Source organism: Coffea eugenioides, chromosome 10 (genome assembly GCF_003713205.1).
Source record: "Coffea eugenioides isolate CCC68of chromosome 10, Ceug_1.0, whole genome shotgun sequence".
NCBI classification, from domain to species: Eukaryota; Viridiplantae; Streptophyta; class Magnoliopsida; order Gentianales; family Rubiaceae; genus Coffea; species Coffea eugenioides.
The window spans coordinates 2,363,048-2,376,412 of NC_040044.1; the positions used below are offsets into that span (position 1 = coordinate 2,363,048).

General features: G+C 37.4%; 3 protein-coding genes across 3 annotated transcripts; 1 reads left to right on the forward strand and 2 right to left on the reverse strand.

The window, feature by feature from the left end:
* The first annotated feature begins 8 nt into the window (after positions 1-8).
* On the forward strand, positions 9-7,877 carry LOC113749037 (glucose-6-phosphate isomerase, cytosolic). Its single transcript, XM_027292671.1, has 24 exons — positions 9-159; positions 356-406; positions 478-554; positions 732-813; positions 895-942; positions 1,065-1,220; positions 1,297-1,393; positions 1,535-1,577; positions 2,623-2,690; positions 2,777-2,861; positions 3,215-3,263; positions 3,399-3,471; positions 3,543-3,603; positions 4,201-4,267; positions 4,755-4,811; positions 4,924-4,977; positions 5,060-5,188; positions 5,507-5,570; positions 5,665-5,738; positions 5,987-6,040; positions 6,118-6,186; positions 6,833-6,922; positions 7,152-7,259; positions 7,343-7,877. Exons 2-24 carry the CDS (start codon positions 356-358, stop codon positions 7,391-7,393), a joined length of 1,707 nt encoding a protein of 568 aa, XP_027148472.1. The 5' UTR covers positions 9-159; the 3' UTR covers positions 7,394-7,877.
* Positions 7,878-9,084: 1,207 nt separating this feature from the next.
* LOC113750042 (deoxyuridine 5'-triphosphate nucleotidohydrolase-like) lies at positions 9,085-9,807 on the reverse strand. The gene is made up of 3 exons (XM_027293958.1): positions 9,651-9,807; positions 9,482-9,573; positions 9,085-9,385 (listed from the first exon to the last, which is right to left on the reverse strand). The coding sequence occupies exons 1-3, from the start codon at positions 9,779-9,781 to the stop codon at positions 9,189-9,191; spliced, it is 420 nt and encodes a 139-aa protein (XP_027149759.1). The 5' UTR covers positions 9,782-9,807; the 3' UTR covers positions 9,085-9,188.
* A 280-nt stretch (positions 9,808-10,087) lies between these two features.
* On the reverse strand, positions 10,088-11,261 carry LOC113749715 (deoxyuridine 5'-triphosphate nucleotidohydrolase-like). Its single transcript, XM_027293542.1, has 3 exons — positions 10,916-11,261; positions 10,721-10,812; positions 10,088-10,635 (listed from the first exon to the last, which is right to left on the reverse strand). Exons 1-3 carry the CDS (start codon positions 11,251-11,253, stop codon positions 10,391-10,393), a joined length of 675 nt encoding a protein of 224 aa, XP_027149343.1. The 5' UTR covers positions 11,254-11,261; the 3' UTR covers positions 10,088-10,390.
* Between the last annotated feature and the right edge of the window lie 2,104 nt (positions 11,262-13,365).

The following is a 13,365-nucleotide window of genomic DNA, read 5'->3' on the forward strand; positions in this document are numbered from 1 at the left end:
CTTTCCCAAGCTAAAGCCATCGGTTCCGACTGCACGCCAACCAGTCTATTCCATCATCGTCTTCCTCTGTTATTTCATTTTTCTTTTTCAACAGTCTTTCACCAAAATTTCTGTTTGGCTTGGAGGTAGCTATTACCGCTTTCAATCAAACCACCACAGGTACTCACCCCAAAACGATCCTTTTCTGTATAGTTTTTTTTAAAAATAATTGGTTTGACTAAAAATGTGCAATATGTGATTTCTGATGCTGATCAATGGTTCCCTGATGCCCAATGGAATTTCGTACATTTCTGTGCATTGAGGTTTTTGATCGTGTGGGATTCTAAGTCACAAAATTGATTTGAAACTGATGCAGATGGGTTCATCTTCTCTAATTGGCGACAGCGAGTCATGGAAGGATTTGAAGGTAGTGATTAACATGCCATGCCACGTTTTCTTTATTTTCCTATGGTTAGCTGATTATGGATGCATCTGCAGTTCCATGTTGAGGATATTAAGAAGACTCATTTGCGCGAATTGATGGCCGATACTGAACGTTGCAAGTCAATGATGGTGTATGATCCTGATTTAGCTTCCCCCATCAACCTACACTTTTTGTTGATTTCCTTTTGATTTTGTTAGCTTTGAAAAAATTTAGTTGGCTTTTGCATGTATTGAGTTAAATAAGCTGTTTTTAAGAAGTTACTGGTGTTCGATAAGTGATCAGTCGTCATGTTATAAAATGCGTGCAGCGAGTTTGATGGTAACCTGCTTGACTACTCAAGACAGAGAGCCACTCTTGACACCCTGAACAAGCTCTTGAGTTTAGCAGAGGTGAATTTGGAAACCATCATTTTTTTTTTAAGTTGGATAAGTTATTTATAATTTACTTATCTCTTTTTGTGAATAATGCAGGCAGCACATGTTAAAGACAAGATTAACAGGATGTTCAATGGGGAGCGGGTGAGTATCATTTCATATATCTGATAAAAAAGTACCTGCGTTTCAGCTATATTTCATATATTTGCATGGTTAGTTATAATTCTTACGGTAGGATTGTAATGTTTATTTGGTGGCATCTTCAGATAAACAGCACAGAGAATAGGTCTGTCCTTCACGTAGCACTCCGTGCTCCTAGGGATGCAGTTATTAAAAGTGATGGGAAGAATGTGGTTCCTGATGTTTGGGGAGTGCTTGACAAGATCCGGGAGTTTTCTGAGAGGGTCCGCAGTGGTGCTTGGGTAATTTCCGTTTTCTCTCTGAGCCATTTATGCATATATAATGCCTAAATACTAACTCATGGGCATACAATTGTAGGTTGGAGCCACGGGAAAGCCACTGAAAGATGTTGTTGCTATTGGCATTGGTGGTAGCTTTTTGGGCCCTTTGTTTGTCCATACCGCCCTTCAAACAGGTTTGCACATTTCACATTGGTATTAAAACTTCTTATTCCAATATTTCTTTGTTATATTTCCTGTTCATTTGGTTGACATATCCATAACTCTAATAACAAGAAGATGCTAAACGTTTACTGTTTATCTTTTGCAACTTATAGATTCAGAGGCTATTGAATCTGCCAAGGGACGCCAGCTTCGTTTGTAAGTGACCGCATAAATTAGTGTTTTTATTATTGATATTGGAGGACAAACCTATAAAATCGTTATTGCACCAGAAAGTTTTCTAATTTCTCATATCTTGGCACTTTCGAATTTTAAATTTGACGTTGAAATTTTAATCAAGTTATATTGCTCTAGCTTCTAGAATAAAAGGCATAAATTCATCTATTTCAGCTCTGTTTGGGACTTTTCTCGTTATTTAGAACATGATGCAAGACAGTTTGGGCTTTTGGAATAATAAAACTGTATTTACCCAGCTCATCAAGTTGACAGACCAGTGGAGGTGCATGCAGGACAACTTGGGGGGATGTGAAGTCAAAATGAACTAATAAATGAGTGATGACCCAAAATTGCAGTCTTTCTCCTTCCTTCTTTTTGGTTGGGGTTGGGAGAAGGGGGTTTTTGTTCTAATTGGGAGGTAAACTAGGTATTGTTGCAGGATCAATTCATTATTAGTAAGATCAGGTGGTTAAGAAATTTCTTACCTGAGGGTTTGACCTGATATGGCTGAACTGTGCATGTCGTCTTGAAATTGGTTTCTAAGGTGGCCAATTTTTGCTTCATTGCTCTTGGTTAGGGTTCAGTTGTAAAAATTTATCTCATTTCCATCTTCTAATAGCTTAAGCTACTCAAGAACGGTATAATGCGAGTGGTTGAGGATGTCAAAGTTGAGAGAAGAAAAAGAAGTGAAAAGCAGAAAAGAAGAATAGATTGGATTAGTTCAACAATGATTAAATTCTCAGGTAAATATGGATAACAGTTTGCACTCTGGATGCCTCAAGCAGTGGTCAAATTCATAAACAAATTACCATCAGTGAAGAAAAAGTTGATCTTACTCTCAAATAATATAGTGCTCTAACTTACAGCAATCTTGACATTGATCATCCCTTGCTCATTTGCATTTAAATTCCAGCTATATGGCATAATTTGGACAATCCTTGATACCTTAGTTCGTTACTTTTTCTTATTCTTAAAGTTGACTTAAACTTATTTTCTGCTACTTCTTTTCTTTATGTTGGGACTGCAGTCTTGCCAATGTTGATCCCATTGACGTTGCAAGAAATATTGCAGGCCTGAGCCCTGAAACGACCCTAGGTAACTAAGTTTTTTTTTTTTAATTCTGAGTCATTTTTTTAACTGCACTTTGGATGCCATTTTGAGCGGACTTGTGGGAAGTGCAGTTGTGGTGGTTTCAAAGACATTTACTACAGCTGAGACTATGCTGAATGCTCGGACACTCAGGGAATGGATTTCATCTGCATTGGGGTATGTATTACTCAATGATTGTCCTGAAGTGATATTTGTGTGACAAAATTTCATAATTTAGTAATACGAGTTTCTCTCATTACACCTCAACTGCATTACTCTCATGCATCTCTTGGTTAGAGTCAAACTGCATTAATCTGAGTTGGACCTAATCTAATTTGTAGGAGAACAGATTCTGTCCAGCTACTAATATCTGGCAATATGCTAGACATCTATTAGAAGTCTAGACTATGTAGCTCAGACTATGTTCTGTTTTTGAAGCCGGTTAAACTGTTAAAACTTGTGTATCTGAAGAACTTGTGCAAAAATGTGCTTTATCAAATTCTTCCTGACTCCCAATTGTTATTTTGTAGTCCTCAGGCAGTTGCCAAGCATATGGTGGCTGTTAGTACAAACCTAACGGTGAGGACGTTTTTCTTCAAATTCTTCTTTCTCATTGGGTTTTTTTTTCCCTTATCACTTCTTGCGGCTGGATTTGATAAGCTTTAGATCATAATCCCTTGCTTCAATTTTTGTGTGTCTTCATCTTTATTGCAGCTCGTAGAAAAGTTTGGGATTGATCCAAATAATGCTTTTGCTTTCTGGGACTGGGTGGGGGGCCGATATAGTGGTAAGTATCTTTAACTTGTCAGAAAAACTTCTCTTTCTATTGCACATGATGAACTTTAAATCTATTTGCAGTGTGCAGTGCTGTTGGAGTGTTGCCTCTGTCGCTGCAATACGGTTTCTCAATTGTTGAGAAGTACGCTAACTTACAGCTTTCTTCCCTTTTTAAGCATTCTGCAGCACCCATTGGGATTTTGATAAGCTGAATGATTCTGTTCATCTGATTTAATTCTATCTGCTGAACCACAAGAAAATTTTGGAGTTTTACAAAATTGCATAATTATCCATTTATATGGATCCTTGAACATCATATCCTTGAATATCCATTTATTCCAGTTATGTTTATCCTGTCATTTTGCTTTCCTATTGTTTTATAAAGAAATTTTGATTTGCTTTTTGCAGTAATTAAGTACTTCTCCTCCAATTGGAATTAAGTTTGAGATAAGATCAAGGAAGTTTTACACGTTTAAGCAGATCTTCACTTCTTATATTCTGAAGTCTTTTTTGTTTTGTAAGGCATCAGGACATAAAACTTGACATATTAATAATAATCTGCATTCTTTGGAATTCATATTTGGACTCAAATTTTGTTCGTGACTTCCTTGATGCTATTCTTTGAAACATTTTTGCTGGTTTTCTTTTTTTTTTTATTTTATTGCTCTTTTAGTACTCTTTACTTGTTTAGTTTTAGTGTTATATTTGCTGACATTCCCCATCATTTTCATCTTCAAAGGTTCCTGAAGGGAGCATGGAGTGTTGATCAGCATTTCTATTCGGCACCTTTTGAGAAGAATATACCTGTACAGACCCAAATAATCATCCCTTTTTGTGTCATTTATTATACATATGATTTATATAGCCCATAGATTTTTTGAATCCCTAGTTGAGAAGCATTTTTGGGGTTAAAGTACACTTATCTCTGCTGAGGCTTGTCATAAGTTCAATGACATCTCTAAAACATCCTGTATCGACATGTTCTGTGAATATAATAGGTCCTTATGCATTTGCCTGTATGTTAACCTCTCATCCATTTCCCAGGGTGTTTCTGAAATTGTAAGATTTTCTTTGGTGGTATCTGTGTTTGTGCTGGCTTCTTTAGCTCTTCCGAGTTTTCTTCTTGTTTTGCCTATCAGCAGGGACTATTTTTCCTTTGGAAAAATTTTACCTTGATTTCATACTTAGTTCTCGTTTCAGTCTTATTTAGTTTTTGCTGGTAGTGTTTTAGTGGTCCAGCTTTACATTTGCACTACACTTTTTCCTTCTCAGAAGCATTCTTTTATACTTCAGGTTCTGTTGGGATTGTTGAGCGTGTGGAATGTTTCATTCCTTGGCTATCCTGCAAGAGTGAGTACATTATCTTTTAAGAAACAACTATTTAGGCAGATTAATTTATTTATACTTCATGAAGCTTTATTTGGCTAAGCCATTACACTGAATGTTGTCTTTATGATTTCAGGCCATTTTACCTTATTCTCAAGCATTGGAAAAACTTGCACCCCACATTCAACAGGCATGCTGCTGAAACTCCTTTCGCTCTGTTCTCATTGCAATGCTTCTTACTCCTTTCTTATCCCAAATTTGGTTGCCTTCAGGTTAGCATGGAGAGCAATGGCAAAGGGGTATCTATTGACGGTGTGCCACTTCCCTATGAGACTGGTGAAATTGATTTTGGTGAACCAGGGACAAACGGTCAGCACAGTTTTTACCAGTTAATTCACCAGGTAGTGTTCTTCACCATAATACCTCTTCAATTTTTTAGACTTGCAAGGTTATAATATTGGACTATTCTACCCGTGTGAGTTTTCAGCTAATGCCATCTGTAAGTGAAATTAATAGATGTGGTGTGTAAGAGTCATATGTTTTTGAGATCTATGAGCTGGGGATTGCCTGCATTCTGTATCTGCCTTTATATTTTAAGTACATCATCAAATAGGCTTTTTCCATTTATGAGGTCTAACTGGTATGCAGTCAATCCCACTGAGCTTTAGTATGATCTCCTATATGAAAGAGTTTTGATTGTACTATCCTTGAAAAATCAGGGCCGTGTTATTCCTTGCGACTTTATTGGCATTGTCAAGAGTCAGCAACCTGTATACTTGGAAGGTAAATTTTTCTTTGTTTTGTATATTCCGCATTTGGGTACAAATTTCTGCTTCTGAGATTACCTTATCCTCATAGGACAAGTTTTGTTTTGCAGGTGAAGTTGTGAGTAATCATGATGAGCTCATGTCAAACTTCTTTGCACAGCCTGATGCTCTTGCTTATGGGAAGGTAATAAGCCAGTGTTTCTGCTTCCCTTTCTAGCTTCTCATTCTTCAAATTTGTGACATTTGTTTATTTGGTGAAGATCAAAATTAACAGGCCTCTCTGAGACTTGGACTATTAGTCTCCTAACTTCTTTGCTGTATCTTTTTTTCTCTTAGGTTTTTGTTGTTTTATATTGCATGCTGCTAATACTGTAAAAAACATGCATATTTTTGCACTTCAAATTTTCTGTATCCTAACTTATCTGCTTTCAGACCGCAGAACAGTTACTAAAGGAAAATGTTCCCCAGCATCTAGTTCCCCACAAGGTAATACCCCCACATCTTCTTACTAATATTCTTGTTCGTGAAAATTTTCTTAGCTTACAATTCTGTTACATTTGCAGACTTTTTGTGGAAATCGACCTTCTATCAGTTTACTTCTCCCATCACTAAGTGCTTATAACATTGGGCAGGTACGGGATTTATAAAGCTTTGCTTTCCTTTTGAACATTAGTTGAACCATTTTGATACTTTTTCTGGTTTTCCAAGAACATTTGGTATCACACTTACGAAATCTTAAATTTATGATGAATATACCCGTGGCCCAAATGGATTAGTTGGTTGTGAGTACAGATCAAACTATAAGGTTGATGCTTGTAACTGGACATCATGATGTAGGTCAAGATTTTGTGAGTTTCATTAGTCTTGTCTGTGTAGTTTTCAGAGTCGCTCTTGGATTACTGCTTCATGATATTGCTTATGGTGGAGCTTTGAGGACTTTAGGGTTTGTACTATTTGACGCTGCAGTTGTGGAACTGCATTGTTGAGGGCTTCATGAATGTTTTTCATTTAAATTCTTCTTACGTGAAAACCAACTTCATGACACCTATTGCTGATGAATAGCCTTTTCCTCATAGATATGAGTGCATCTACTTTTAACTTGGGGGTTGAATGAAAGTAATTGCTGTCCTCTCAGGGTACAACTCCCTAAATTAGACTAATTTTCCTTTCCTGCTCTATTTTTGGCACTATACTGGAAAATTTTAATGCATCCTTGATAAATATGTCAAGATCTCTGCTTCTGGCTTTGCTGATTTTGCTGATGGTATTCTTTTCCAGTTACTGGCAATCTACGAACACAGGATTGCTGTAGAGGGCTTTGTATGGGGTATTAATTCTTTCGACCAGTGGGGAGTGGAGTTGGGAAAGGTTTGTATTCCTTTGTACAAGATCTCTGCGACACTGCCAAGCACCGCATCCCCCTTCCCTCAAAACACAAAGTTTGAGTTAACTTTTCTTCTTCTTCATACTCAAGCAGTCATGCTGGTGCATTTTTTTTTCTCTCCGTTTCCTAAGTAATTTAAAAATTAACTTTGAATTTCTCCGCCAGAGGTAGTGTTGATTTCTTTTCTCCCCTTGTGGTCTAAATGTGATGCAGTCGCTGGCCTCTCAAGTTAGAAAACAACTTCATGTGTCGCGCAGGAAAGGAGAACCAATTGAGGGTTTCAATTTCAGCACTACCACAGTGCTTTCAAGATACCTACAGGTGAGTAACATGTCAGATTCGCAGGACTTAACATTATATTGACAGCACTAGGTACCAAGTTAAAAGTTTTTTGTTTTTGGCAGGCAAGTGCTGATGTTCCATCTGATCCTTCCACTCTCCTGCCAAAGATGTAGAGTGGCACTGGCGGCTGAAGCAATTGTTGCCACTTTGAGAGATAAATGCACCTTGTTTTACCAACTAATGGTTGTTAAATTGCGCCAGAGTTTGGATTTCCTCTTCACACATATCATTTTGAATGACTCAATCACCGCTCAGTATAAACAGTTGGTGGCAGTCTTCCACAAGCCACCTCCATGGAAGTCTAAGATCTAACTTGGAAATGTGGATGTATAAAATATTGTGCTCTCTGAGTTCCTCTAGTAGGCATGCTAACATGAGTACAGGACCATCTTGATGATTGGAATAAAAATATGTTGTTTGCTTTCACTTGCTAAACATTTTCCTGTCATGTGGTCCGAAGTATTACTAAGCTCATCTTTATGCAATGTAAGAGGTGGTCCTTTGTATGAATAAATTTTTGAGTATCAATAACTAGTTGAGTATCAATGTACGAGGTGGTCCTTTGTATCAATAAATTTTTGTATGTACTTTTTTTTTTCTCTGTCATTTAATGCTGCTGAGGGAAGGATATGAGGTTAAATGCCGACAGTAGGATTGCTCAAGTCAGTTTAGGCTTCTATTTTGATAAATAAATAGAATTTTAGTCATTTTCACCAAGAAAAAAGGGAATGGAAAAGGAGAGCAACAGTGAGTGTGTTTGGGATAGTGTGGCACTGTTGTGATAAACACCTGGTACTATATAATATAACAAAAATGAAGATGTTGACAGACATTAAATAGACGTTGCGGATAGATTTTTGCATTTTTATCGAGGGTAATTGCATCTTCTTTTGGATTTGGATGGAGTCCAAAATTAGCAAAGCACCAAGGGTCTAGTGTTCTTGAAGGAAAAAGGCACGTGCTTCCGGGCAGAAAGCCAATCTTTATGCCTGGCCAGGGTGCAAGTATCCGGCTGCCAAGCAACATTAGCCAATTGAACCTATTTCGAAGTTTTTTAGTCAAATCACAAATTGTCAATATATGGTCTCGGTTTTACAACAACTTCATTTGCGATTTTCTTCGATTGTTCTTCAGTTTCAAGCTGATCTCTTTTGCCGATGTCCGGAAGGAAATGGCTTGTTCTTTGGCTGAATTACCTCCCCCTCTTTCTTGCATCAGTCTTGTTGCTATAATTATTGTATATCTTATCATATGCTACCTTGTGATCGACCTCACACACCCAAACGACGACAGAAGTGGTGACAAAGATTGTCCGGGCTTATCTGCAGAAGAATTGCAAAAAGCGGCTTGTTTCTACTACCACAAGGTAGGATCTGAATCGACCTGTGCCATATGTTTGGATAGCATCCAGAATGCACAGTTGTGTAGAGCTTTTCCTCCCTGCAGCCATGTCTTCCATGTTCAGTGCATTGATCCTTGGTTGACCAAAAACATGACCTGTCCATCTTGTCGATCACTTTATGAAGTTCAACAACGTTTCTGTTCTTGAAGATCTCACGAGTATCCACTAAGTTATAGTACTGCGTCTGTATACAATAGATTCGTAGGTTTTCTTTCCTATCAGAATGCTCATAAGTTTTCTTTGATATTTTTCTTTTCGTGATGTTGCACTGATAAGTTCGAGCATGAACGTTAAATTGATCATTTTTGCTTCGTTGTTCATATCGTCCCCATATGTTATGATTGTGTTCGAGAACAGCTCGTTTCAATTCTGGGAACACAGTTCTTGGGAATAGCATCAAACTGAAAATAGTGAGTAATTTCTTTATTAACAGAATGCAAGAGGTTCCAAACAACATTATTCGAGAGATAACGAAACCATTAACAAGCAGCTCTAAGGGTGGTCAATCAGGGCTGATGAACCTCCACGACTTCAGGTGTTGCATTAAGCTCAATGACCAGCTGAGCAATTCTGTCTCCAACCTTAACTACAAAATCGACATCAGAATGATTGTACAAGATCACAAAAACTGGATTCTTGTCAGCATCTACAACACCACCTCCAACTTCAATCGAATGATCCCATGCCAGGCTCGACCGTGCAGCTAGAAAAAGAAAGGTTAAGGCATAAGGGCATAGGCTCCTGGAGGGGAGAAAAAAAAAAAGTTCAATTATGCGGAGAAAGAATGCTATATTAGTACCAATACGACCGTAGGCTCCTGGAGGAATGTCAATGCTCAAATCTGTAGAAATCCTTGCCTTGCCTCTGGCTGGCACTTTGGTATCTGTTGCACTGAAGACCAAGTCGGAACAGAAAAAGAATCAGATTCTCGCGAGTAATATCGCTGCACATAAGAGTTAGTTTAGTACCTGAAAAGATCATAACCAGCAGAATGAGGAAACATTCTTTTAGGCAACGTAGCTCTATCAGAAAGCCTTCGTACGTATAGAAACGGCATGAAATTCTTGAGAGCTTCAGATAAGCCGATTTGATCAACCATCTTGCTCTTTGTTTGTCTGCAGAATGAGTTGGCTTTTTGCTACTAGTATTGACTATTGGGGGTAGTTTATACTCAAAAAACTGTCGGCTTTGGTGGGTGGTCCATAGTAACTTTGATTTTTTAAAGAAGACTTTTCCGGTGGGCAGACCAACCAAGAGCATTGGATAAAACACACATAGAAGATACAAACTACGGAATTGCTTTTCCACCGGATTTGGAATTTGGTCAGAATCGGCTGCGTATATTTACGTATCTTGAGAGTGTGTAAAAGCTTGTCCCTGATTCGCAGGTCCCATGTCTACTACGTTTGGAAAAGGAAAAACTGGTGCATTTACAATAGCCATCAATGAAAACATATCAATGTTAAGAATTGGTAAATTCTGGGCAAATTTTCTGGAACTACATCAAGCATGACCTTTGTTGTTCGTAGGATTGCGCTCGATTTTGATACAAGTTCCAGCCTAACCCATATGGATTCTGCCCTCAAATACCCAAAAACAGAACCGACCATCCATTAACAAAGTACAGGGCTACTGAATTTTAGCACTGCTACGAAATGAACTAGAAAAATAAATTCAGTTCTATCTAGATCCACAGGGGCTTTAAAGTTTAAACTCCGGTAGATCCAAAGCCACCAGATCCTCTGACGGTTGCATCCAGATCATCGACCTCCTCCACCTCCGGAGTCACAATTTTCTGAACAATCAGCTGCGCAATTCTGTCACCGGGCTTGACTTCGAAATCAACGTCAGAATGGTTGAACAAAATCACCCCAACTGGACCCCGGTAGTCCGCATCGATCACTCCAGCCCCAACATCTATTGAATTCTTCCACGTCAATCCCGACCGCGGGGCTACAACCAAACAGAAACCAATGCGAATCTTTAACATTAAACTCCAATTAACTGAACATTAATCAGAAAAATTTATTACTATTACCAATACGGGCGTAGGTTCCTTGAGGAACGGCGATGCTCAAATCAGTAGGAATCAAAGCCTTGCCTCGGGCCGGCACCTTTGTTTCAGCAGCGCTGCCAAAATAACAAGCACCTCAAAAATCTTTTAGAGATTATTTTCCTGATTAAGAATCGGTTATTGCTCTTGCAAAAACCGGAGGAGATCGATAGATATTACCTGGAGAGATCATAGCCAGCGGAAAGGGGAGAACCCCTAGAGGGCAAGATTGCATTATCAGACAGCCGTTTGACTAGAAAAAAAGGGGGTGCCTGTTGGATTGAACAATTTTCACGGTCGAGTTTCTGGACTTTTGGAGTGGGTTCTTTGACTTCAGGGCTATGGTTTTGGTGATTCATGTCTTGGGCCATGGAGAAAGAACTCAAAGAAGCAGGAGGTTGACGAGGGTAATTAATTAATCTGGGTATTTGCTGGAAATATGATGGATTTCGCTTGGTAGAGAAGTTGGAGAAATTGGTGGGACTGGGGATAATAGAGAGGAAGATTGTCCTGGACATGAGGGAATGCGGAGACCAATGGCGCCAAGATTTCCCGCCATACCATCCTAAAAGTAAATGCACCCTCCAGTCTCCACCAAAAAAGACTGCAACTTTTGTTTGGATATCCAATGCAATCAATTAATTTTTTTGCAAATGAAAACATATCCAAACACACAAGTAGGAAGTTATTTGGAAACAAAAATTTTGAAATAATTTGTAGCACTTTTATTGTGTTTTAATGCATTTAAGATAAAAACATGTAATTAAAAAATATATTTATAATACGATCATAAACTTCTGCTAATGTTAATAAATTTATCCTACATATTTATATGTAGACGCTTATATGTCATCGGACAAGTTTTATCACAAAAATCATGCCTACACGGCTATACCTTTTAACTTTATCAAGACTACAAAACTATAACCAAATTCTTTTTTTTTATTTTTTTGATAATAACCAAATTCTTAAATAGCCTGAGCACCATTAGCGCCCTGTTTGCCTTCATCATAATTGACATTGGCAAGATGTTCATAGGTGCAACTTTTTGCACATCTAGGGACTTTGATTTAACTATTTTTTATACACACTAGCCATCTGCGACATATGATCATAAGTGCAAGCCTGCTTGTCAAAATAGCCATCATGTAAGCTCACGTCTTCTACTTCTGACATCGCACACAGGCATATGTTTGCTTAAAGAAATCCACGGAAAAGATAAGATTATGCCAATACATAATTAACGGCCGATAACTAGAGTCCGCCGGATGGACCTTAACTGATGCCAATTTTGTTAATTTATTTACCAATCTAAAACGTGAGTGACTTCTCATGGGCCAAACTTTGAGTAATATGATTTCTACTGAATTTATTAAAGCTTGAGTTTAAGCTGCTCCAAAAATGTACCGAGTCAAACTTAAGCTTGGTTTTTTGTTGCTGCATTAATCTTAGGATAGAAAATGTAGCGAGTCAAATTTAAGCTTGATTTTAGTTGTTCGATGAATTCTAAATCTTAAGGCTTGAAAAAATGTAGCGAGTTAAATTTAATCTTGACTTTATTTGCTCGATCGATCCCCTATTCTAGTATGAGTTCAGTAAAGTTTTTTGCCTCTATCAAATTCAAACTTTCACTACTGTAAGTGCAAAAATCGTATGCCAATATAGGAAATATCTTAGTGTTAATCTCACGTAGAAGATGGATCAACTATTGATACTATTTAAGTTCCTTTATTATTTAAACAATCACAAGTCAAAGCAAATAATTTACACTCAAAACATGTAGAATACTGTAATAACAAGGCTCGTAGGATTATTGAATTCCTTTCTATACTAGCATAGGAATTATCATATCAATTTAAATTGCATAACCACGTTAAGATTTTTTGAAACAAATTCAAGTAGTTTTTAGTTTTTTGGTATTTTGTTGTATCTTTTCACTAGCAAGATTTATTTTGATAAATTTTGTGAAACCAAAATTTAGAGGCATTACTACTCAGCCTAAGTATTTAAAACCACATAGCCTACCCATAGAAATGTATACATTGATCACCATATTGCTCCTTCTTATTTGAATTACACTAGCAGAAATATACCGTGCTTGCGCACGGTAAAGAATTAATGTAATGCCCAGTAGGAGCATTACAGAGCATGAATTTAATAAAGTACTATAATTTGTATTTGTAGTATGTTGAGTAAAAATTAGGTAGTATAGGGGAGATAATTATAAAGATGGAAAAAAGGATACACTAACCATTAATTCAAATGACATAGCCATCTAAATCAAGAATCCAAAGGGTAGTAGAAATTTATTTGTTGCCATCTTACGCGGAATTTGGTGAGCAGCGGAATGCAATTATAAATTAAGGAAATGGAGAACTTGGCATTAATTAAAAAGGGGATAATTAAAGTAGAATATAATAAATTTAAATATTTGTCCCACTGTCAGTGCAACAGATTTTTAAAAAATTGTAGGCATTTAAAGTGAAGAGATAACTCCATGTAGGCAAAATAATTTCCTGTATTTGATAGAATTAAAGAACATTAATTCGGCTGCAATTTCCTAAATGGTTGGAATAAATCTGCGGACTGCAAAGGTAAATTGCGTATGGAAAAAATAAAGGACAATAGAA

Coding starts and splice junctions, on each gene's coding strand:
- LOC113749037 (XM_027292671.1), top strand. CDS start 356: ATGGGTTCATCTTCTCTAATTGGCGACAGCGAGTCATGGAAGGATTTG. Junction 1,578..2,622: donor AAGGGACGCCAGCTTCGTTT/GTAAGTGACCGC, acceptor TTGGGACTGCAG/TCTTGCCAATGTTGATCCCA. Junction 6,187..6,832: donor GTGCTTATAACATTGGGCAG/GTACGGGATTTA, acceptor ATTCTTTTCCAG/TTACTGGCAATCTACGAACA.
- LOC113750042 (XM_027293958.1), bottom strand. CDS start 9,781: ATGGTTGATCAAATCGGCTTATCTGAAGCTCTCAAGAATTTCATGCCG. Junction 9,574..9,650: donor GCTGGTTATGATCTTTTCAG/GTACTAAACTAA, acceptor CTTGGTCTTCAG/TGCAACAGATACCAAAGTGC. Junction 9,386..9,481: donor AGGAGCCTACGGTCGTATTG/GTACTAATATAG, acceptor TTCTTTTTCTAG/CTGCACGGTCGAGCCTGGCA.
- LOC113749715 (XM_027293542.1), bottom strand. CDS start 11,253: ATGTCCAGGACAATCTTCCTCTCTATTATCCCCAGTCCCACCAATTTC. Junction 10,813..10,915: donor GCTGGCTATGATCTCTCCAG/GTAATATCTATC, acceptor TTATTTTGGCAG/CGCTGCTGAAACAAAGGTGC. Junction 10,636..10,720: donor AGGAACCTACGCCCGTATTG/GTAATAGTAATA, acceptor GTTTGGTTGTAG/CCCCGCGGTCGGGATTGACG.